The sequence below is a fragment of the Falco rusticolus genome, chromosome 7 (assembly GCF_015220075.1).
Source record: "Falco rusticolus isolate bFalRus1 chromosome 7, bFalRus1.pri, whole genome shotgun sequence".
In the NCBI taxonomy this organism is placed as follows: Eukaryota; Metazoa; Chordata; class Aves; order Falconiformes; family Falconidae; genus Falco; species Falco rusticolus.
In genome coordinates, this window is record NC_051193.1 from 6,989,804 (window position 1) to 7,013,509 (window position 23,706).

General features: G+C 45.5%; 1 protein-coding gene across 1 annotated transcript in view; it reads left to right on the forward strand.

The window, feature by feature from the left end:
- The window catches only part of CERS3 (ceramide synthase 3), a 34,942-nt gene extending 21,409 nt beyond the window's left edge, over positions 1 to 13,533 (forward strand). The window contains exon 10 of the mRNA XM_037396066.1: positions 8,984 to 13,533. Coding sequence (XP_037251963.1) covers positions 8,984 to 9,115 — 132 coding nt within the window. The 3' untranslated portion in view covers positions 9,116 to 13,533. The remainder of the gene's footprint in view (positions 1 to 8,983) is intronic.
- Positions 13,534 to 23,706: the final 10,173 nt, after the last annotated feature.

Genomic DNA, 23,706 nt, shown 5'->3' on the forward strand with positions numbered 1-23,706 from the left:
CCTAAAATATACATCTCGGATTTCAAAACAGTGACAGTGTTCTTTGCTGGAATTTTGATTTTTTTTTTTTAAATCATTTTTTTAAAATAAACTCACTTAGAATGCTGAGAATTCCACACCACCTTTCACTTTATTATATAAAAATCAGGTAAAGTTTAAAAAACTGAAGTTAAGGACTGTTATGACCATTGTGGAGGAATGAACTAATAAGAAACCAAAGAAAATATTTTCTGGGCATTTCATTGGAATAGATGGGTTTGTGAATGCATGCTGGGGTGGCAGTGAGGACAAAGGACCCTTCCACAGACCTGTTATGCACACACAAGACTATGCAAGAGCAGACTCAATCCTCTGGCCATAGCCCAATAAATTGGGGGTGTGGATGCTCCCTTTGCCTCTCCGATCTTAGCTGTGCCGTGAAGAGGCTGTGCAGGTCCCTTACGTGCTGCAGTAAAAGCCTGCTGTTCCCAAAGCTGCTGACTTTGACTTCGGTAGAAGCTGCAGATGACCACTGCCTCTAAGAACAGAAAACTGAAGCTGTATGTAATTCTGAAAGCAAAGCCTCCTGCCCTGGCCAGTTCAGCAAAGTCTGCGGTGTTGATACAGGGCCAGGTTCTCAGCTGGTATAAATGAGCACGGCTCGACTTGAAGTCAATGCGATTGTGTTAGTTTTCACCAGCAATGGATCTGGCCAAACAAGCACCCCCGCCCCTCTCTCTGCATGTGTGTCTGGCACAGGCCAACTCTACTTCTAGTAAATCCCTGATCTAAATGACTCTTTTTATGTGGAAGTTCCTAATGCAGATGGAAGACAAACGGTAAAGTTTTTGCTTTGCTGTTCACAGAAGGGCAGTTGCTGACAGTTTTTTCTGGCTTCCCTTGTTAACTGCTCATATCTTTTAATTTTGTAGCAGGACATTTATGAAATAAATGTTCCATTTGTTGCTAGTTTTACATGTATGCACCTATATAAAATCTATACATATATATAGTGTGCATATGTATTTATTTTTTCAATTGCCAAAAATGAATTCACAGAGCAAATCCTAGGCCTTCTACAGAACTTTTGGTGCCTTCATTTACTATTTTTAATATATGCTGCAGAGGTTTGAATTGTGACTTTGTTATGAGGTGAGTAATTCTCATACTGTCAGAGGGGTTTGCAGTACTGCAATCTGCTGAATCGATTAAAAAAAAAAGCTTGAAATAAATCTAGTTAATGATAGATTAATATCAATTGAGAACGGAAATTGTCCTATCTTATATTTAAAGGAAATGTTTTCCCTAGGAGTACTCTATAATCCTTATTACATGTGAAGAAGGGAGGAAATCTTGAAAGGAGCAGTCTCTCCCCTGTAACACAATTCTAACAACTTTTGACTGGGCACAGCACACTGCAGAGTTCACACCATCAGAGAGCAAACCAACCAACCTCATCAGTCTATCAGTCGAGTCAGGCGGTGATGGGTGTGAAGCGTGTGAGGGTAGGATTTGTCCTGTGTAACTTAAGCTGTGTCTAGGTCAAGTTCAAGGATCCCCGTGTAGTCAGTGGAGGACGAATGGTGTCTCCAGTGAGCAATATTCTGTGTCCAGTGTTCTCACCCCAGCAGCGGTGGGGCAGCTCACGCTCTGGGAAGAGCCATTTCTCGTTCTGTTGGTTATAAAGCAGCCCCAGAGAACAGTCTCTGAACAGATACCTGACTTGCAGCACGCTGAACTTTAGTGAAGAAAAGCCACCACCAAGTGCTTAAGCACACAAGTCTCAAAGACTTCCAATGCTATTTAAGAAAGCGTGCTCATTAGGTACTACTTAAAGTATTTTATATCCAGCCTCAATATATCAGGGTGTTTATAGATACAACGTTGAAATTATTTTAGGTATTGTGATGTGAATGTCAAGTGAAAAGACATTACTTGTTAGGTATGTGACTTGAAAATTGGATTGATAATGTTTAAATAGAAGTAACCTTTAGATACATCACAAAAGGAATGGAATGCCTCCTAACAATGAAAATAGAGAAATGAGCACCTTAATGGACGCGTTGGGTAGAAGTGCCTGTCATTTATGTGGTTGTACACTTTGTGGTTTCAGGTTAGTCTAATAGTGCTATAAGGCTTCTGTAGGAATATTCTTTAGCAGCTGTGTTATTTCAAAACATTCATCCTAAGTGCAGTATCATACCTCACTGAGAAAAGTGCAAGTGTCTGATCAGCTGTTTTGTTGCCAAAAAATCGTTTATAAGGTATAAAAGTGCATGTTCTGATAAAAGTTCATACCACTGAACTCCTTGGCTTAATGCAAGTTCTGTCTTAGGGTAAAAAAAAGTTCACTATAGAGAACAGCATCAAATGCCTATTATATTGTTCTTTGTTTCCTTGCCAACTGTGGATTTAAAATTGGAAGAATTCAAAAAGCAGTGGGACATTATGACTCACTCAGTACCTCCTGGGCTTTTGACATTATCGTAAAGCCACATACACTTGAGTGCAAGGTTTAGTTAGTGGATTTCAATAACACAGCTAGCAGACTTTATTGAAACCACAGAGTACCTGATTAACTGTAAACAAAGATTTATTTCTTCTGAACAGCCAGGGTATTATAGCCCCAGTTACAGGTGTGTTATGCTGAGTGACAACACAGGTGATATTTTTTTGAGGTTGAATTTATTCCCTCAATCAAAATCATGGACATGTTATAATAGTAACATCTAGTTTTATGAGACTGTTCTTTTCACTATTTGTGGGGTTAGTGTAACTTTTCTTTTAATCTGTTTTTCATACGTCGTCTTTGAGTTCTCTCTGAAAACTCAGTGGAAAGCTTGGGGAACGGGTATTACATAGAATAGAGAGATTAAATAAGAGGAGTTTTGGCCACAAGATGTCAAACACAATTAACCTAGAAAGTCTGCATCTTCATTTAAAAACTGCAGAAAAGAGTCCAACAGTGCATCTTCCATGGAAGACCAACATTATTTATGTTGCCTAGTGTGTGTATAAGCCGAAAAGGGAAATATATTTTCCAATAAAATCTTCCAGGCTGGAAATACAGAACAGTATGCCCGAATCCAAATGTATATTGCTTAGTCTCCACAGGAAAGTAAAGATGTATTAAGCCATATGTCAGCTGAGTTGAATTATTGATGTTGAATTAAACATGTTGAACACAGAGATTCATCAACTTTATAGTATTATTTGTTAGAAGAGTACCCGCTTCTATCTATTTGGACTGACTTTTTATTATCTCTCTTGTTTGTTATCTCTTTTGAGTCAGTGGTTGCTGACCTGACTAACAGCTTTCATCTTTGTACTGCAAGCTGTTTCCATATGTGCAGGTGCTGTCAAATTTATTGTCTTTACACTGAAAAATCAAGATCTAGTCAATATGTTTGTAGATACTTAAATGAAAATATTCTTAATTCTACCTTAAGATAGAAGATTTAGGACATTCTGATTTTCATATAAGATACATTTTCAAATATTTATTCTTATCCTAACTTAAATCAGAAAATGTCTAAATTGTAGCAAATCAGAAAACACATAATTAAAATTCCAGAATCAGCTGTGAATTGCTTTTCTGTATCCATACCTGGTAGCAGAAATCCAGTTAACTGTGTGGACATAAATTATGCTTAACCCAGAAGATAGGTTGGTTTTAGTCTTGTCCAGGCAAGAGCAAAACTGAAATCTCCTTATGCTGCTGAGAAACCTTGAGTCAGTGTTGATCCCACTGGATGAGTTAGGTCTGGTGTATCTCCCACCCACACACGGACACAGTGACACCAGTGAGAAAGAGCTTGAATGATACAGACCGATATTGCCCACTTTTGCCTGTGCTAAGGCACAGCAAGCCTGTGCCGTCCTCTCTTTCAGCTGGTCAGCTGAAAAAGCAAACAAGCATCCCCCCACCACTGTACTCCCAACCTTACACCATGAATTTATGAAGCAGACCCTACACTATTGCCTTCATAATGCCAACCGAAGTTATGGTATGCCTCTTAAAAATTATGTGCCTTTATCAGGGTGAACCAGAGAGAAGCTGCATTGGAAGCAGATTCATGAAAAAAAACCCTGAACTTCACTGCGGAAATGTCTTCAGCTCAGATATCTCTCAGCCATTTTCTTTTTCTCCATGCTGCCCCAGTAGCTATTTCTGTTTTGGAGCATGTCATTACAGTAACAATTTACGTTTTGAGACCTTGACTTGACAACCTGCAGTAAGCTGCATTGACCCAACGATCCATTTGCTATCAAGTGCCTTTCCCTTTCTGAGAAAGCTGAAGGCATGCTGCTAAGGCTTCCTCGCTGTTTATAGGATCAATCCACACTGCCACACTGCTACAATTATTTTTGCTTTTTTTTTTTTTTTTTTTTTTTAATATGGCTTGACATTGTCTTTTCCTCTGCTCTTGCACTTCCCACTTCTAACTACTGTGTATCAGATATGAAGCCATGGCTGCATTGCGACCTCAACATGCACATGGACGAAGATGCCATGTACCCAGTAAAGGGGAGCAGGAGAGATGGGTGGTGTCTGCCCGGTCCCGCTTCTCCACCAGTGAGCTTCAGATTGTATCGCCAGCATGTAGAAACAGGAAACCCACTTCCATCTGTCTTCCAGCATAGCCGTGTCCTTCTCCCGATGCTCTCATCAGCTGCAGCAGAAAGAGTGCAGCGCCAAGAACTTGACTAGAGGGAAGTGATTTCTGAGTGCTTTATTGAGAGACAAACTTGCACAATTTGGAGTAAATTCTCTTTTACTTTAGCTGGAGATTTGAATGATGTTTTTTTGCTTACAAGAGGCTGGGAAGCGACCTAGGAAGCTTGCTCATCTCTTACTTTCAAGAAATCTTTTTCCTTGGTGATGTCTCTTGAAGAGCCTTTACTGTTCATGTAATAAGATGTGGTGCTAGTGACTTGAATGATACATGCTCTAACAGCAGTGAAATGCAAGAAGCCAAAACTACCTTAACAAATACGGTTCATTTAACTAAAAGAGGCAGACTGAGCAGCAGGTGGAAGGGTTAAACAAAAGGAAAAAAGATTATAAAAGTTTGCGGCTTTGGCTTCACTATAAATGGCTCTCTTGCAGACTTTATAGCATTAGTGTTGCTTCTCATAAACCTTGAAACCATTCATCCGTTTAGAAAGATTAAATTGGTTAGTCATCCAGAACATAAAATATACACATCCATTTTTGTCTGTTACCCTAAACCATCTGAAGTATAATAAATGCAGTTGATGCCATTAAACCAAAGCAGTGAGTATTAATGACTGCCTCAGTTGTGGTATTTACAGTTTGCCAGCTCTTGTGTTTCTGATAGTAAATTCATCTGTTGTTGCTCAGGGACAGTAAGAGCAGAGTCTTTGAGTTGGAAAACGCAACTATAATATATGATGTGAGGGGCTCAGAGAAAACATCTTGGTATTAAAGCGGGGAAAATCCAAGAAATGTTACTTTTTTTTTTTGTTAGTCTTATGAGGTCAAAGTTAAGATGCACAAACTTTGCTTACGATATCTTAATATATTTATAATGGTCGCTTAAACATTTTGCAAAGACAGGTTTGTTTGTTTTTCTAGTTACAGATGAAGCTATGGCTATTTAAAGTTCTCTTCTGTCACTTAAGCTAGACAAAAATGGCCAGACTCATCTAAATCAAGAACTTGTAGAGGCACTTGGTCAGGAAGCAGGTTTATGATTAAAAAGACAATACAAATTTAGGTTTGATTTAGCAGCATTTTTTCCTGATTAATATTAGAATTTCGAAAGTAGTCCTGTTTCCCAAAATTCAGCAAATTTGCAACGGTTGCTTCATAATACAAAGAAATTTAATTCCCGCTGCTTTGAAATCTGTAAGACATTATCTCAAACGCAGGGATTTCCTGTGTGCCGGAAAAAAACATTTACATGGTTTTTAATTGCTACATACAGTGCCTTTAATCGCAGCATCCAGCTTGACGGCATCAAAACTGGGAAGCAAATCCTATCAAGAGTTTCCAGTTCCATGCTGAAAATGCCAGCTCATTCCTATAGGAAATTAAAAAACGCCCAGGAATCAATGTCACTTATCAGCTATCGTTGAAAGCAAAGCAGAATGCCAGCAATTCTTAAGCATGTGTTTGAGTACCGGCAACTTCTGTGGATGACAATGAGGTACCCAAAATGAAATACGCACTTAGGGGCTTTACTGGCTTAGGCCCCTCCACGAAGCACAAACACGCTCCTCCCACGTCACTCCCCATGTTTGCAGCTTCAGCCAGGGGCTGCTCAGGAAGACGAGGGTATTTCTAGTGAGTCTAGCAGGTTCTGCATCAGACGCCGTACATAGGTTTAGTTTGCTTTTTTTTTTTTTTTTCCTTTCCCCCCCCTGAAATATTTCTGGCAGCAAAACAGTAACACGCCTCTCCGCACACCCTCAATGTTTGTCTTTTACTGCAAATACAAACTGCAAAACTACCAGGAGTGAGAGAGGTGATCTGAAAGAGGCAGAACCTCATAAATTGTTTGTGTGGGAAAGGCTGTCTTTCCTTTTCTCTAACTGATGGCATGCCAAGTTTATCTTACAGTTTTTACAGTAAGATTTGTTTGTTTTGATACCCTTTGTATGTTGTTAGGGAAAAGGCAAAAGAAAATCTCCAGGAAGTTTATAGTTTCTGATGAGATGGAGTTTAGGCTCTAATTTTCTTTTTAGTCCTATACATTTTACTCGAAGCGTAATATATAAAGGGATATGAGATTGCAACTGGATGAGTTATTACTAAGCTGTCATTTATTTTCTGTGTATGAATTTGGCGCTTCAGAAAGACCTCAGACCAGCAGGCTAAGAAAGTGAAGTTGTTAGCTCATTCTGAGAGCAGATACAGGATGGGCAGGAACAGCACTGGTTTCTCCTTTCTGCATCTTATCTCTGACTTCGGCACATCAATCTTGGAGCAGGAAGAACATGCAGTCTCTGCCTTTTTAGCTGAGATCCAGAAAGATGACAAAGAGAACAGATTTATCCATGATGGAGTGGTCTCTGGTGTGACTGTACAGGCAGCAGATTGTGCAAGGGCTAACGTGCCTGCCAGCTCCAGCCCACGGCTCTGGAGGCAACGTACTCTGTTAGGAAGGGAAGCCTCAGGGCTCCCTCAGCAGATGGTCCTGCAGGCCAAACACCCCTGCACTACGAATAGACGCCGCGACACCTGCAGTCCTCAATTGAACATTGACAACACTGGCTGTTAAATTTTGGGAGTTCCAGTTAACAAACTAGATACCCTGGTGCTAAGGGGTAAATTGTCAGCCACGGTGTGAGGGCCCAGGTTTTGATCCTCAGCTACGGGGAAACTCCTGGTTTTAAGTGAAAGGTGGTCTATTAAATCATGCGATGCTGGAGAGGGAATAGCTATTGCCCATCTCCTCTGACACAAGAACTAGAGGGCATCAGGTGATTCTATCAGGTGGTATCAGGTCTACCAGTCACCTTCCAAGTAACTGGAAGAGACAACCAGTGGCAGCTGCCATTCACACAGGAAACTGCTGGAAATGGGAAAAGTTCCTTAGGTGCCTGGTTTGATCTCGTTTCCGTTCTCAGCCACTGCTTAGGTAGAAGGAATTTAACTACAGCATCCTACCCTGAGTCTGCAGAGCAGGTCATCGGTTGGTATGGCAAGTCCTTCTAGGGAGGCAGGCACTGCTCTTGTAAGCTTGTTGCACTGAAAGGGACATAGAGGGGTTTGGTTTTAATGTGAAAGCCTCGATTGTTTGAACCAAACTTCTGAACACATCGTAGGGTCTTGGGTTATGGTAGCAGTTGAGAAATAGGAGACTAACGGTGCGTTTACGTGCCATGACAAATAGCACAGAATTGTCTTCTCTCTCCCTAACCTTTGCTGTGAAATACTGGGTAGACGCAATGTCTTTTCTCTGTGTGGTGGAAATATTCATTAGTGAGTGTTATGTTTGACTGTCTGGGGATGAAGCATGGTTGCCAATTGTTAGAAGATGTTCCTATAGAGCTGGGAAGGGATTTTTGTAAGGGATTTTATCTGTCTCATTGACGCCCTTTCGTCCCTGGTAATGGACCAGCCATCCCGTCCTCCCTGATAGTTCCCTCAGCAGGATGATATACCCAAGATGTATATGATAGCTGTATAGACACAGCCTCCTCTTTGCAAATGTTGGTGTTATGTATACACCATCAGGCAGCGGAGAATATTTTCGGGTCAGTAAGTCTCTTTAAGCAAAGTTGATAGCAGGAGATGCTGGCACGACTATTCACTGTTTAGTTTACACCTGTCAGAAGCAGGCAGCCTCTCAACTTCTATGTTTGGGCAACTGTATTCATCATACTTAGCTTTTATACAATATTCTTTTCATCTTCCCTGCACTTCACAACTCTTAATTAATCCCACAGCACCTGGGGATTACTAGTAACACTTTACAAGGGAAAGCAGAAACAAGCAATAAGAGGTCAAATGACTGGGCCAAGGTCCTGGACGAAATTTTGTCTAAAGAACATTAGGTTCTGCAAAATTAAAGTGTTGTGAACTGGCCTGTCCTTGGATGTCAGCCTCCATTCTGGGGGGAGGAGGAGTTTCCTGGGACATTTTTGATATTATCTAGTATATTTAGTTTTCCTTACATTTGTTCCCTTTAGCGCTTTTATTTGCTGAGGCAGATGGAAGACAGGGGTGTTTTGTCTTCAGAGGAGGATGGGGAATTTCCAAGAAGGGAGGACGTCTCATGTTCTGGAACTTAAGTGCGCCATCTTTTCGTTTTGCAGCTACAAATGGGGGCACCTGGCTAAATAAATTAATTGGTTATTTTTTCAAGGTCGTTGTAAAGATCCAGATACCTATTTCTCTAACAGTAAAAGACTTGCTTGTCTGGCATCTGTAGGGGCTTTTGAAAGGTCGGCACTGATAACAGCAATCTGGTAACTTATCTGACAGTAAATACTGCAAGTACAGAATATGCTCACAGTGCTTTCTTCTCCCTAGGACTTGAAAGATGAACGGAGCGATGAAGAGGAGGAGGATTCTGTAACAGATAATGAAGAGGAGTCCACAAAGAATGGCAACAAGAACAGCTGTGGGTCAAGCAAACATCTCCTAAACAGCAGTCACCAGTAGCCCCTTACTGCCTTGTCTCCTGCAGTGATTTCTGCTCTGTTTTTAACTCAACCTACAGGACAGGATTTAAGTCAAAAGGCTTGTGAGAGACTGTGATTGATTTATTGTTGGCTACTGGACCTGGAAAAATGCCCAGTTTAGAAGGGAGGGGAAAATTGCATAACAAGACAAAATGTGTTAATGGCCCATTTTCTGAATTGTTGCTAAGTGTTTGGAAAATCATTTGGACAAACTGACTGATAGTGCTCAACAAGGTCAAAGCTCAGGAGCATCCCATTGATTCCTAATGTCTGTCAATCTGCTATAAGATATATTTCACCAAACAGTTTAATTCATAGATGTTTTGTGGGTTAAATTAGTGAAATTACCTACTTACCTAGGTAGGTAGGTAGCATGAACTCCATTAGGAACCAAAATTACCCAAGGTGGGAAAAAATTGACAGTGGTGTATCGTGACTAGCATTTTAGTCTTTATTTTTCGTTTAAACCCTCATCAGAATGGCTATTTTTTGAGTTAGATTTCATTTCCTGGAGGCCAGTGGGAGCTAACGTGGAGGAATTCACATTACTTGCCTGTGAAGAGCTGGCTTCACTGCAAAAATAAAGTCTTTCTCCAAAATATGCTGTGTGATAGGCAGCTCAGATACTGTGTTCTTCTAAGACTTACCTGTCAAAGAAGTCACTGTTTAAACAGCAAAACTCAGCCCTGCTTCTCCACTGAGCTCCGGGTTCACAAATTACTTTCATCTCAGTCATTTTGGCCCACTGTTAGAACAGAAGGTGCAGCGGGGAGGGAAGACAGTCAATGAAAATTCGGTCTTCGCACAGGTTTTTTGCACTTCTTATTTGTCTTCAAAACCGCTGAACACTCCCTGCTCCTGACCCATCTACAGCCCAGAAGATTAAAAAGAAATCTCATCCATTCCCTTCCTGTGGGGATTGATGACTGTCTTCTCAGGAGTGAGTCTGATAAATTCTGTTTCAGGGTTCCTGTGTGTTCACTGCATGTATCTGGGCGTTGGGGGAGCATGGAACTGGCAAGCGCTGTCACGTTGTCTGTGCTGCGTATTCATTTGAAAGCAGGATCTGTGTTCCCATCTCTGTTCTTTTTGAAAACCAGGAATCACATCGGCTAGAGCCAAAATTGGATGTATGTGACTTAGGCCACGTACCATTGTTTATGCTGTAAGAAGTGGAGAAACAGTGGATATTTGATCAGCTTCTCTTACCAAAAGTGCCTCTATGCAAAGTTTGCACTTTTGTTCTAAGGCTATTGCAGAGTGCAGCAGTGGTTTTAGTCCTGGGACTTTCCAGGAGAGCCTGGGCCTTTTAAACAGGGTGGTACCAGTCTCATTTCCAGATGCATTAGCTCACAAGGTCATAAATGATTTGTGTAATAAGTTTTAGAGGTCAGCGGCTTTCCATGTGGTTCTACGGTAGCTGAGATCATCTGGTGAACTAAACCCAGTAGCTTGATAGAGACCAGGGGGACCACTGCTCGAGCAGCCTTGGTGCAGAGCTTTGGGTTTGGAAAAGCTCTTTTCCCCTTAAGGCTGCTCAGGCAGGAACTTGGTGACCTACGGGAAGCACTGCATGACTGACTTGTTTTCTCAAGATTTCCGTGGCAAAGGGGGATATAATTCAGTGACTGAAGCATTTGAAAGAACGGGAAATGTTTGGGATCTCAGATATGAAGAAAGAAGTGTTTTCTGTGCAGTTACAAGAAACTTGAGGAGTACTTTGTTACAGGGGCTGGTAGCATGGAAATCCCTATGTATGGTCTGTTGAACTAGGCTGTGTTTAACTTTTTACTTATATTTTGGACCACGTAATACCCCAAACGTTTATGTTTACCACAAAGAGAATTAAGAAAGGATCATGGCCTACAGCTTCTGAAAAGGACGGGAGGTGTGCGGTAGTGGAATGGAACCCCTGAACCAGAGCTTGTAGTTAACTTGTGCTGCTTGGGCTGAGCAGGCAGAATTCCCTCCGTAGTTGTTGTATAGCAGCGTGCTTCCTTACATAGCTGTGGAGAATACCTTAAATACTGCGCTGTGGGTTTATTGGAAGTGTAAGTACTTATTACATCATCTAAAGCAACTGGTGAGTTTGGCAGGGTCACGGTTGTTTATTGGGGCCTGTTTATGACCTACATGAAAAGAACTGGCCCTTCCTAACAAAATGTAGAAACCCGACGTCTTGGAGGCTTTACACTCCCTTTGAGGGCAGTGGAGACAATGATGTTTTCTTCAAGACATAACAGGGTTTTGGGAGATGGCCAGAGTATTATCATTTAATTTTGGTGCCAGAAAGCTTTCCTGCTATGACTAGGAAAGGAATTCAGGAAAGGAAACACGAAGAATGATGTTGTCACAGGAGTGAGCCTCTGAACAACTACCGAGTTTTAAACTGGAATTTATAGTCTCGTTGAGGCCAAATCCTGCCCTTCCTACTTGGACAAGTCTCCCACTGAAGCCAATTAACTCTATTGGAGTCCTGCCTAGGAAAAATTTTGGACTGCAGTTATCCAACCTAATTACAAGACCTGTTGTTTTAAATTGATGTGAAACCAGGGTCTTACAGGAAGAGTAAAAGGTAGATCAAGACGTTCAAACATAGAATATTGAGGCAAATTTTGGACAGGTACAGAAGAATATGGATGAAAATAACATCCTGAAGGTGAAGATTAAGTCTAAGCACAGTAAACAACCGAATAACTACATGACGTTGCATAACTACATAACTACAATGAATAACTACATGACGGAAGGCCCTTCCAGGGGATGACTGTCATGGCCAACCAAAGTGATGAGACCTAAAATTTCTGAACGCAAACCACTAGGCACTGGGGATTAATGCCCACAGCACAGAAAGAAGGGGAACAGACTGTTACAGTGGGACTGGACACGTGTCCTGTGTTAACATCAGACTTGTCGTTCCTGAAGGTACACACGTTTCATTTGCCACTTTTTGCTGGTAGAAACCCAGAAACCAGAAGCTGAGGTCATGGGGAACACAATTCATGCCAAAGCATTTGATGTCATGGTGCTTCAAGATTTTTCAGTCTATTCAATGCCCTTAACATTTTAAAAATCTTATTGTGAAAAGAGTCTCAAAATGCAAGTGCAGAACAATTATGCATATGGCACAGACAACAGGCTTTAATACGTTAATTTTACCATTTCACAAAACGAGTCCTGGTTTAATGATTTGACACTGCGCGTCTGGCTTTGCTACGTCACTTTGACCATGCCAAAATATTTATGATAGAATTAGACGGAAAATTAAATTCTAGTCCGTTAGGTTCAGCAGAAGCTCTTCTGTTCCATTAAATTTCTCTGAATTTTGTTCAGGTATTCCTGTCCACATATACTGTGCTGGCTCTGTACTTGGTTACTACATAGATTTACCAGTCTACTCTGGATTTGATTCACAGATCTCCTTTACTCCACAGAACTCATGTTGTCAATTTGTACTGTCGGGTACAATTATCTTTGCTTGTTCTTAATGCCACTGAATTTGTCTGGTCAGTTACGCTACACACTAAGTAAATATTTTTTAAAAACAGGTATCTATGTAAGGATTTCCTTGTTTTCCCTGCCTTGCAGTGACCTCCTCTTGCCTTCCCATTCCCTCTCAGCTTTCCAGTGAGGGCCCATTCAGGAACTAATTCCTTAACTCTGTCAAGTTTTTCCCTTCCCTGGAGAAGGCTGGATGACCCACACCCTTCTTAAAGAAGTAACAGCGATTGCTGTAAATGAACTTGGTTTTTCCTGGGTAATTCATGAATGGAGAGGAAGCAAAATGAGTGGGTGCGCCATCCATCATTGTATTATTCAAGACTTATCCTTTGACTAAGGTACTTGAAAGTTGAACTACTGGAAAGTAGGAACTACTCGCTCTAGAATGCTGACACATTTTTTTGTCTGTACTCGGTTGGTTTTTGTTGTGCATATTAGGGCTGCTTCTGAAGTTAGGTGTATTTGGGGAATGACAGAATAATATGCAAATACAGATATAATTATTTTTTTCCCAGGAGTGCTTATGTTTATACATAGACTGAGGGGCTATTGCCCTGTTAGATTTCCGTGGGATTGCTACCTAAATGGCTCATCACTTGAGGCAACTCAGGCATGGATCTGAAGTTGGCAAAAGCAGGGAAGCTTTACTAAAAACAAGGGAGCTGTGCTGATTTGTGTCAGCTGAAAAGCTGTTCCATATTTCTTATTCTTTCCATTTCTGCCTCCCTAGTTGGGAAGATCACAGAGGTTCTGACTTGCCATCTATTCCCATAGGCAAACAAACACAAGGGAAGGTGTTTCAGCCCAAATAATGAACTGTAGAAGAATACTTTGGTTTTATTATCTGAATTCATTTTTTTAAGCTTATGAGTAAGAATAAAGTAGATGGAAAACAAATTGAACAGGGATATGTGAGTTTTGGCTACAAACAACTTGCAAACTGTGAAGATTTTTAAAAAAATAAAATCTTGCTGATTTAGAAAGAAAAACACCATCTCCACAGGCACTTCCCCCAGCTGTGGGTTTGAAGAACAACAGATAACCAGCGGGCAGAAATGAAAGTCCGTGCTGAGAATAAGAACGTAGCCTGGTTGTGAAAACGCCGAAGAGAGCTGGTTTGATGGCTGTTAGCTGCCCGAGAGCTGGGCAGCCTTTCTGTACCAAGCAGCAGATGAGCCAGGAACGTACCTCTGAGCTGATTTCATTGGTCATGTTCAAATTCACTGAAAATGTCTGTTCCTTTTTTCCCGTCAGCTTTGTAGGCTCCCTTCTGCTCTGTCTGTGCCATATGGAGCCAGGGGTTTGTTTCTTGCCTATAGAGTTTGAGCTTTGGCTGCCCAAGGTGTGGACCTTGAGGAGGTTAATGCCTCTGACTCGTCACAGGTCGCACAGGACATCTATATTCCCACTGAGAATGTGATTTCTGCTTATGAAATTTATTAAATCTATCTGATGCCCACAGCTTAGAGACTGAGAGTAACCAATGTGTGTCAGAGAGCAAGGTGGCACCGTGAGTGACCAGCGTCAGAGAGAGGAAGCTGACGTCTCCTGCACAGAGCTTCACGAGTAAGAAGAAGAAAAGTCAGCAGAGGGTTTGGCCAACTTGTCGCACAGGTTTTTCTTACAGATGTAGGTGTGAAAAACTCATTTAAAGGCTGTTTTCTCCAGCTTTTTAGTGGGGAGTGTTTTCTCTTACTCTGTCTCCATATTTCTGCATGAAGCTACTTGGTTTATAGAAGTTGCCAAAGTCAGAGCAGCCATCGCTCACTTCTGAGAGCAGCCAGCACCGAAAGGTAGAGAGGTGGATACCGAACCAACAGCCCAGGGTAATCCCTCTCCCACTCCGGTACAAGGCAGAGGTAGGTTTGTACTCTGAAACATGTTTTGGGGGAGGAGGGGTGTTAACCGTGAACATTTTCAGCTCTAGATGTTCTTGCTGCTCCTGCGCACAACAATCAGCTGCTCAGTGCTGCAGGGGTTGGGCACACCTTGAGTGAGGAACTTACTTCAACCTTAGGTTCATTTCTTTGAATTCCCATTGTCCAGCTCGTGTTTGGGTTTGGGTCACCTGCGTTGCTGCTTAAGGCTAATCAGCAGAGATTTCTCCGTGCCCTGTCTTTGCTCCAACCCGTAGTAGCAGCAGTGCTTGCAGGTACTCCTAAGGTAACTCACTTGCCTACTGAAGTGTAAGCTATATCACGCATGAGAGGGGAAGCTTCACAAAGTACTGGGATATAATGGGGGAGAGGGGAAATAAGTGCCCAGAAAACTAGGACTCCTGCAGGAAAACCCCCATGGTTTTATTCTGTCCTGTCATCCATGTGTGTTAAGGTCTTAAGCAGCAGAGAGGAGGTAAAGCTCTGGCATTGATCCTTCGTCGAAGAATGGGATTCCCAGTTGAGGATGCGGAGATGATCAAAGCAATGTAATCTTCACCCTAGCTGACTACAGAGAACTTGAAGTAGGGCTCTGAGAGTTTATTTAACTAAAGTACCCTCTGTGGGATTACTTGAAGTTCCTAGCTTAACAGAAAACGAGGCTGAAAGCACAGGTCTAAGCTTCAACATACAACTCTTCAAATACAAAGTCATAACAACCCATGTAGGATAATGTTGTTGATGTTCCAATAGTCTGAAGATTTATGAAAATATCTTCTATTTACTCAGCTGGAAAGGGCCCTGTTCTTCTGGAGTTTTGTTACCCCATAAAGCATTCAGAGGAGACCCCATAATCATTTCAAAGTCAGAAACATTAAGTGGAATAACAAGTATAAACCCTATCCACAGTAACTTTGAAGTGCAAGAAGCATGTCCTTGTAGCCATAGAATATTACTCTGCTTTGAGCCAGGGTGGGAAGAAACAGCTCCCAGGCAGTTGTTTCAGGTGGTGAAAAGTCCATACTTTTCCTACCACAAAAGAAGCTGGTCTAACTAATAGAGTTGAGCAGTGAAACAGATGATTAGATTTCCACTGAAATTCCCAGGAGCATTTCCCATGGTGCTGATGAGAACTGGATCCAGACCTCAAGCGACCAGCTAAAGTGGTGAGGGCAGCCTGGCACTGCATTCTCCAGCCACCAGGAGCAGGGCACAGCCCTGGGCAAAATCCTCCCCAGGCAAGGAGATCTGTCTGCAGGACACTCGCCTCAGCACAGCTCTGCCTTTGCCCCTGCCCAGGCTGGGCATGTATCTCCTGAATGACATCCCTGGGAAGGCAATCCCTCCACTTTCAAGCCAGAAGCTTCGCTTTCAGCAAGCAGTCTGCTGCCTGTCCTTGGTGCTGTTCGAAACCACAGCAAAGACTGGGATGCTGAAGCCTGTGATCCAAAGCCAAACTTACCATGAAGAGGCAAACGGCGAGCTGTGGTTACCGTGACCACCTTCATGTGTGAGTGTGTGAGAAGGCAGCTGAGCCAGAGGAGGAAAGGGAGCGGAGAGAAAAACTGGAGGAAAATGGCTGGGGCAACACAGCAGCAGCTTGAAGACAGAACTGACATCACCAAGAATCACAAAGCAAAGCAGGAACAAGGCTAGGAAGAAAAAAGAGCCCCAAGAGAAGAACGAGGAAGAAAAAGATGGTGGTTCAGTAACGCTGGGGGTCAGCCCTTCCCAAGCAGCAGAGGCCAGCTTTGCCTGGACTCTGAGATGAACTCTGTAGCCAGGACAACTCCTTTTCCCCGAGCACCAGCGGTTTCGGATTGAGCCCAGCCGATGAGTTCCCAAGGCAGGAGCAAAGGCAGCAGGATCTGGGAAACACTCCTTTAGAAAGTTCCCAGCATGTGAGTGAGGGGCCAGGGAGGGACTCAGCTGGGGCTGGGCCAGGCTAGCCACAAGCGGAGGCCAGCAGACCCGTAGCTGTGGCAATGACCCCACGTTGTACACAGGAGCAGCAAGAACATCTAGGGCCGAAACTGTTCACTGGTTCACCTCCAGTTGCTGGGTGAGCCTGACGCCCGCTTGAATCTCAGCTTTGGTTTTGTGCTTTTCCCGGCTGACTGAGATTCCCCGAGAGCCCTAGAAGAGCTCCTAGAAGATCTGTGTGTTTGCCTTCTACAGCGAAGAGCTGGAGAAAGCTGCTGAAAGGCTTTTCTAGTGCTAACACGTGCGGGTGAGTTTCTTGGTTATGTCATGGGCTGCAGACAATGCAGGAGAAGTCCCAGTATTTCAGGAGAAGAATCTGTGGGAAGCAGGAGCTAAATCTTACCAGGCTGTGCTAAGTCTTCCCAGGCTATGCAAATCCTGCCTAGTTCCTTTGCTATTTCCTTTAGACAAATTATTCAGCAACCAAAGAAGGTTTCATACATTTCCCTAGTGCAAGGAACAGTGAGGTCAGATAGCAGTTGTATGTTTGAAGCTTTTTCCCCCTTTGAATCCTTTGGATCCTGCAAGGATGGCACTTGAGGGATCAGGGAGCAGGACACTAGCAACAGCCCCTTTTGCCTGAAGTGAGGACTGTCCCGTGACCCATACCGTACTGCAGGGCACGCACAGCTTTTATTGAACTTAGACATTGCCCCTCACATCCACTTTGCACAGCAGTTTCCCCTCCTGTGCCCAGTTGTGATTCTGTTCTGACAAAAAATCCAGGCAAGTGGGAAGCTGGGACGCTTACCCCTTCCCCTGCCCCGGCACGCACGGCTGACACCAGGGGAATTGTAAACCGGCACCGTTGCGTCTCTGCGCTGTGGATTGCAAATACGGCTGCTCCATCTCTTGTGAGCAATGATATTCCTTTTTTATCATTGAGCAACTTATCCAAAACCAATGTCAGAGCTTAGCCAGAGCTTGTGAGGTCAGTCCTGCATCCCCAGGGATCCGCGGGGCCGTGGAGCTGCCAGCCTGCTACTGAGGATCCTTGTTCTGGTCCATGGAAGGGCCATGCTCCTTTCACTGGACGTTAGTGAGAGGAGGACAAATTCCTGCGCTGTAACACAAGGCTGAGAACAGAGAAAACCCAAAGTTTCTCCATTTTATGCATCAGAGAGGGTTTTACTGCCTGCCGAGGGATCGGTGATGCTCTGTGCCGCTGCGCTGCCAGGGTGAGAGGCGCAGCAGGCAGCGGTGCCGGTCCGCGGGCCCGGGGCGATGCCCGGCCTGGGGCAGCACGTGTGCCCGGGCCCGGCCCGGCGGGGCCCTGCGGGAAGCCCCCGCAGCACCGGGAAACCTCCAGCGCCTCCGCCAGGGAGCGGCCCGCGGGTACCGGTCCCCTGGCTATGGCGGCAAGGGGCCGCCAGGCGGCAGTAGCAGGACACGGCTGCCTGCTCGGGCACGGCTCCGTGGAGCGTTCCTGTCCGTCTTTCTGCCCTTCAAAACAAAGAGAGTGTTGAAGACTGGGGTGCAGAAGTGTTTCTTGCAACTGGTAATTTCCACTTGGTGGGTCTCTATCCGTGAAACAAGCGCCTGGTGTGTCGCCGGTGAAGAAGCACTACATGTGTTCCTGGGAGCGGGTGTTCGGTACCGGTGCAGAGGACCAGGGCTCGCATCTACCTGGGTGTCACCAGTGACCCCTTTCCCGGAGGTGCTGCGCTCTCCTGGTGACTCCCCTGGCACCAGAGCTGTGCCGGGGGAATCTGGGGCAAGGGGTGGGTAAGAACAGATGTTAAATCTGCTCTGACTCTGCTTTACTGCTTTTACTTTTTTTGTATTGTCTATTTAAGATACGTATTTGTCAAGCCACAGGGTCTGCCACTGCTAGTAAGTGAAGCCCCGTTCTCACCTAGATCTTCAATGCCCATAATGCAAATAGGGATGATAAAACTCTCGGAATAAGGAGGGTTACGCTGCCATCCCACCTTATCTCCACCCCAAGCGTATGAGGTGCCCTGTGTTTTGCACATTGCCAACGGTAAAGCAAAGCTCTAAGGGTAGAAGGGTTTGGGCCAGGCTCAGTGTGTGCATGTGCAAGGGTGGGAGTGGTGGGACATCACCTCCCAAACACAAAAGGAGAAGGAAACTGAGGAGCAGTTGCATCTCGAACTCTTTAAATCCAACAGGGGCTGAGCATCATGGCCAAAGCAACCCAAGGATTTGGGAATGCCAAGAAATGGATTTGTGTAAGAAAAAAGCCCTGTGAGCATGCGCTGGGAGGACACCCTATGCCACGTGCTAACCCTAGCTATGTTCAGCCTGCCTGCCTGGTGCTGTTATCAAGGGAGGATGGGGGGCTCCCTGATGACAGCTTGTCCCCAGAACACAGTCCATCACCGTGCTGCTGAGTAGGTCCACCAGAGAGAGGAGGAATGCCTGTGCTAGTGGGCTGAGGGCTGAGCAGCCCACCTTGCATCACCTGGCAACTTCCAACCCTCCAACGACTGCAAGGGCAGGAGGATGAATTAATTGGGTGCTGGCTGTGTGCTGGAAAAGAGAGGTACGAGGCAAACTGCTCAGTGAACGGGGGCTACATCACCCTGGCGGTACAAAGTTCAGGGCAACAGACTGAGCTTTGGGGGTTTTGCACTCCAAGAACCTTGCCCTGAAACACCTCCAAAGCCACCACAGTGCTCTGGCAGGAGGCACCACTGAAAAGCGCTCCCTATGGAAAGCTGCTCTCAGACTTCTGTAATGCAAATGAGTAGCGGTCACTGCAGCCCCAGGTTGAAGCACTTACTAAGCAGCTCTAAATGCTGGACAAACTGAGCTTTTTATAAATGCAGAGCACAGAGACAATTAAGACCAAAATCTAACAGTTCTAGGGGTTTTCCCCCAAAGGACATCGCAGGGTCTGGGGGTGGTGGGCAGTGCATACCTCCTCCTCGTTACTGCTGCTGTGGCTGGTTCCTGCTGGGAGGAAATTTTGGGCTTGGGCTCCATGAAAAGTACGCCAAGGAACCCAGTGGCTCCATAGCTATGTAAACCCTGGCTGAAATGGCCCAGTGAGCCAAGCAAACAGCCTGCGCACTCCCACACTCTCCTCGAGCGTCAGCAGGAAAAAGGGATCTGTTGGGCTAAACAAGCTCCTTTAATCCCATTTGGCACAACCCTCATGGTCAGGCTGCGCTCAGCTATAACTGTGTAGAGAGCTCGGAACTGATTTGCTTTGATAGTGGGATGAAGTGTTTCCTTGAGCTCCATGCATGGCTGTAGATGAACAGGAGGCGCTCGGAAGCTGCAGACTGGGTGGCAGCCCCTGCGGTTCCCATCTGACCCCCGCTCTTCCCCAGGTTTCTCTTTCAGAGCCAGGAGGCAGCTGGATTTGACTTGACTGTCCCAGCAGAGATGAAAGCTTCAAGGTTGCCTGTTGGCACTCGCGGCGCATGGGGTTCGCCACGGGCTGGTACCCAGCTGTTGGCACAGTTTCCTGCATCACAGCTCACAGATGGTGCCGGTGGGACTCCTTACTGCCAGCAGGTTAACTGAAACGCATCTCCTCTCGCTCCTTGTGGGTGTCCAGCCCAGAAAGCCTGAAAGCAGGCAGTTATGAGTCCTAGAGTGACGCTAATATTTTGCTTTTATGAACAAATACTTGCAACCAAGCCAAAGTCAATTGCCAGCTCTGTTGGGAGAAAGGATCTAGCATCAGAGGAGGATCCCGATTCTGTTCTTGGTTCACTGTACGACCTTGCAAATAATGACAATATTGGCCCCAAATGGACTGGGATGAGGTATTGGTGGCTGTTGTTGATTAAAGAGCAGGATGTGTTTCAGACTCCAGAAGGGTTGCTCCCTCCAGACCTCGCGCTGGCCCTCCATCTGGCCAGTTCTTACCTTGTGACTCTGAGCAGACTTTGCTGACGTGGGCAGCTGGGTTTCCTTGCTGGCTGTGGAGGAAAAGGCAGCCCTTGCTGTCACTTAGAAAAGCGTGACTTGCGCAACCTGTCATTAAAGTGCACAGCATTACAGATGTGGCCGTGCAACAGTCACAGCACATGCTGCCTGCCCTGCTCCTTTGTCCCCTGAGAACAACGACACTTTTGCTGCTTCAGGTCAGCTTGGGCATCTAAAATGCAGGACTCTTTCCCCAGGTAGGTGCTCCAAGTGACTCCGAGGTTAGACAACTAACATAGACAGGCAACATCAGTTGACCGCATGTCCCAGGTTTGCATCTCCAGGCTGTGGAGTTCATACTAAAAGGCTGTGGGACAGCATGGGCTGGAGGCTCATTGCTCCCAGCTTCCTCCCCGCTGAGGGTGTTTGTCATCCTGGGACAGCACTGGGGAATTTGCTGACTCAACTGGGGGTGATGGGGAGGGAGCATAAAGACTGAGTGGTCCAGAGCGGGTAACTGCAAAGCAGCCAGAACTGGGGAGAAGGCTAGCAAAACTGCTTTGTTAATTTTTAAAAGCTCCAGGCAGTCAGGGGGTCTGGGCTGTGAACTCTGCCCTGCTTCTGACAGCAGCGTTACAGTAACGCTTCTGCACAGCTCTGCATCTAAAATGGGAGCAACCAGGAAAATCTGCGCAAACTTGAGTGAAGGATTGGTCCTGTGGGGAAAAGTAACTCTGAATGCTGTTGCATTGTTGGTCCTATTGCTGCTGATGGATAAAAGGTGGAGGGTTTTGATCGATGAACTTGTCTAGTAGTTCAAACGGTTTGACAAAGCTTGGAGGGCAGCTTGGGAGCAGCTTGAATCTGAGACAAATGAAGAAGGGTTAGACAACAGAAGTCCAGAGCAACGATTACCTGAGCACATGGGCTTGGGCCTGTTTCACTTCCAGAAGAGCAAAAAAAAGGTCTTTTTAAAGGTCTGCTTTACAGACCCAAGCTGGGGGGCCAGCGAGGCTTGGCCGGGGGGCACAGTCCTTCCTCAGCTTTGTGCCACCATCCAGTGGTGCTCGTGCTGGAGGATAGCCCTTCCCACCTCGGCGCGTCCCCCCCAGCTCATGGCCCTGCAGCTCTGGTGGGCCGTAAGGAGGGGCACGGCAGCCCTGCAGCGCCTGGCTGGGGGCCCCCTCACCGGGAATGGTAGAGGGCCTTGCTGGCTGGAGGAGAGCAGGCTCCTGTGCCATGGCCCACCTCAGAGCCCCCGCCACAGCGCCTGGTGAGGGCCCCTGACCCCCGGCAATCCCTGCTCCTGGGGATATTGAGTTTTCTGTTTGCTTTGCAAGTGCAATTGGCCAAGACGCTGTGAAGGGAGGAGAGAGTGCTCAAGGGAGAGGTGTTAAAGAAATAGGAAAACATTATTAAGAGTGTTTTAAGTCGGCAGTTTCCCTTATTAGTACTTTCATGATGGAAAGAAGCCACTTTAAATCTGTGTAGTTGCAGTGGGCCACCATGTCCAGGCTCCTGTAGACACCCATGCAGACGGCTGTGCTGTCTTGTGCATCCCCTCGGCATCACCTCTGTCTCTCTTCCAAGCCCCACACCACCTTCTTGGCTTGTAAATCCCCTCCCTGGACTTCTTGCGCCCTTCTGCAAGTAATATGCAGAAAAGGAGAAGCCTTATGTGAAATACTTGGTTTTGGCACAGGGGAAATCCTCATCCAAGGCAGGTGTTGGATACAGAGGGAGATGCTCGAGAGGAGATGGGGAACACCAGATGTGGGGTATGACCAGCTGAAGGGTAGTGTCAGAGACAGAGGGAGGTGGTGCCTGCATGAAGGCCTTTGCTATTGTCAGCTCCAAGCATTCAGAACATCTGCCTCCACACCAAAAAAGAAATCAATGGCACCATTTTTTTTGGAGAAAGGATTATTTTAAACAATTCTATGGGAACTACTTTATTTGCTTCCGGGCAATAAGCCTCTAGGCTTCTTGAAGCTCACATTTCCCAGCCTGTCATGGGGTCAAACACAGAGCGATAGGGTTAAATGAGAAATCAGTCTTGTGATTGCAAGAGCCAAGGCCTGGAAAGAAAAAACCCAAACAAACCATAAAACAGAACAAAAGAAAGTGCCAGCTATTCCCAGGTTCCTGATAACATCATCAGAGGTGGCAACACTGGACTTCATAAAAAGCCTCACTGAACTTTAGGGTCAGCCTCAAACAACGACAGCTCTTTCCTTTGTCCATTTGTTCCTGCATGCCTGGGGAGTGACGTGTGGCTGATTATTATTGCCTGGGTGATGGCTATCTATGCACAGCTCCCAGATACCAAACAGACCCTGGACTAGCCTTGTCTGTGTTTAAAAATCCCAGCAAGGTCTGGATGGAGTTGGTGGTACACTTAACATTTCTGATCTCTCTACACGAAGTGCTGCCTGCACTGGAGGGAGTGGACTCTCCCGGCACCCTGAAGCTGTGTTACTCAATTGGAAGCATGTTCTTTTGTGTTCCTGGCTTTTCTCACCCACAGTGGCATGTGTGCAACGTCATTTTCTGCTCCTGACAGCATTGCACCGTGATCCCTCCAAACATCTGTGCCAAGGCAGCAAGATACCCTGGGAGGTTTGTACAGAATGTAGTTGCATCGGTGTGGGAATGTAGCCAGAACTCCGCTGTCACAGGGGCAGATGTGAAGCGACCTGGGATTTCAGGAGTCCATTCCTCAGCTCCTATCCTACAGGAGTATTTTCCTTCTCTTTTCTCTGTATTCCATGGGAATAGGATGTTTTTCCCCATTGCAGCCGGGTGAAGCTGTGAGGCCCCTGCAGGCAGGCAGAGGGGAAGTGTTTGTGGGGGGAGATGTCTAGGGAACATCTCACGCGATGCACTCACTGTGTGAAACAGACCCATCTCAAAGAAAGCAAACTCCCTCTGACAAAAGGGAATCCTTGTCCGCTCGTGAATAAAGCTTCCTGCTGGAAGAAAGGGATAGGTCTCCTGCTATGAGGAGGTGACCATGATAGGTCTCCACTTACCTTAACTGAAGCAGGCTGCATGCTCCCTTGAGGACACAGGTGTCAGTGGCTTGGCTCTGTCCCTGGACACTTCCAGTGTCACAGTTGGGTTTTTTTTCTGCTCCTGATCCCCAGGAACTCATGAACACACTGTCCGTTTTCAACCAGACCTGACAGAGATGTCCCAGAGGGAGTTTTTCTCTCACAGGCTCGGGAGAATTCAGAGTGCTGGAAGGGTAAACCTCAGGAGTGCCTCTGCTGGGGCCTGCCTCCACAGTACTAGACACTGGAGACTCCACATGGAATCACAGAATCAGTTAGGTTGGAAGATCGAGGCCAACCGTAAGAAGTGAATC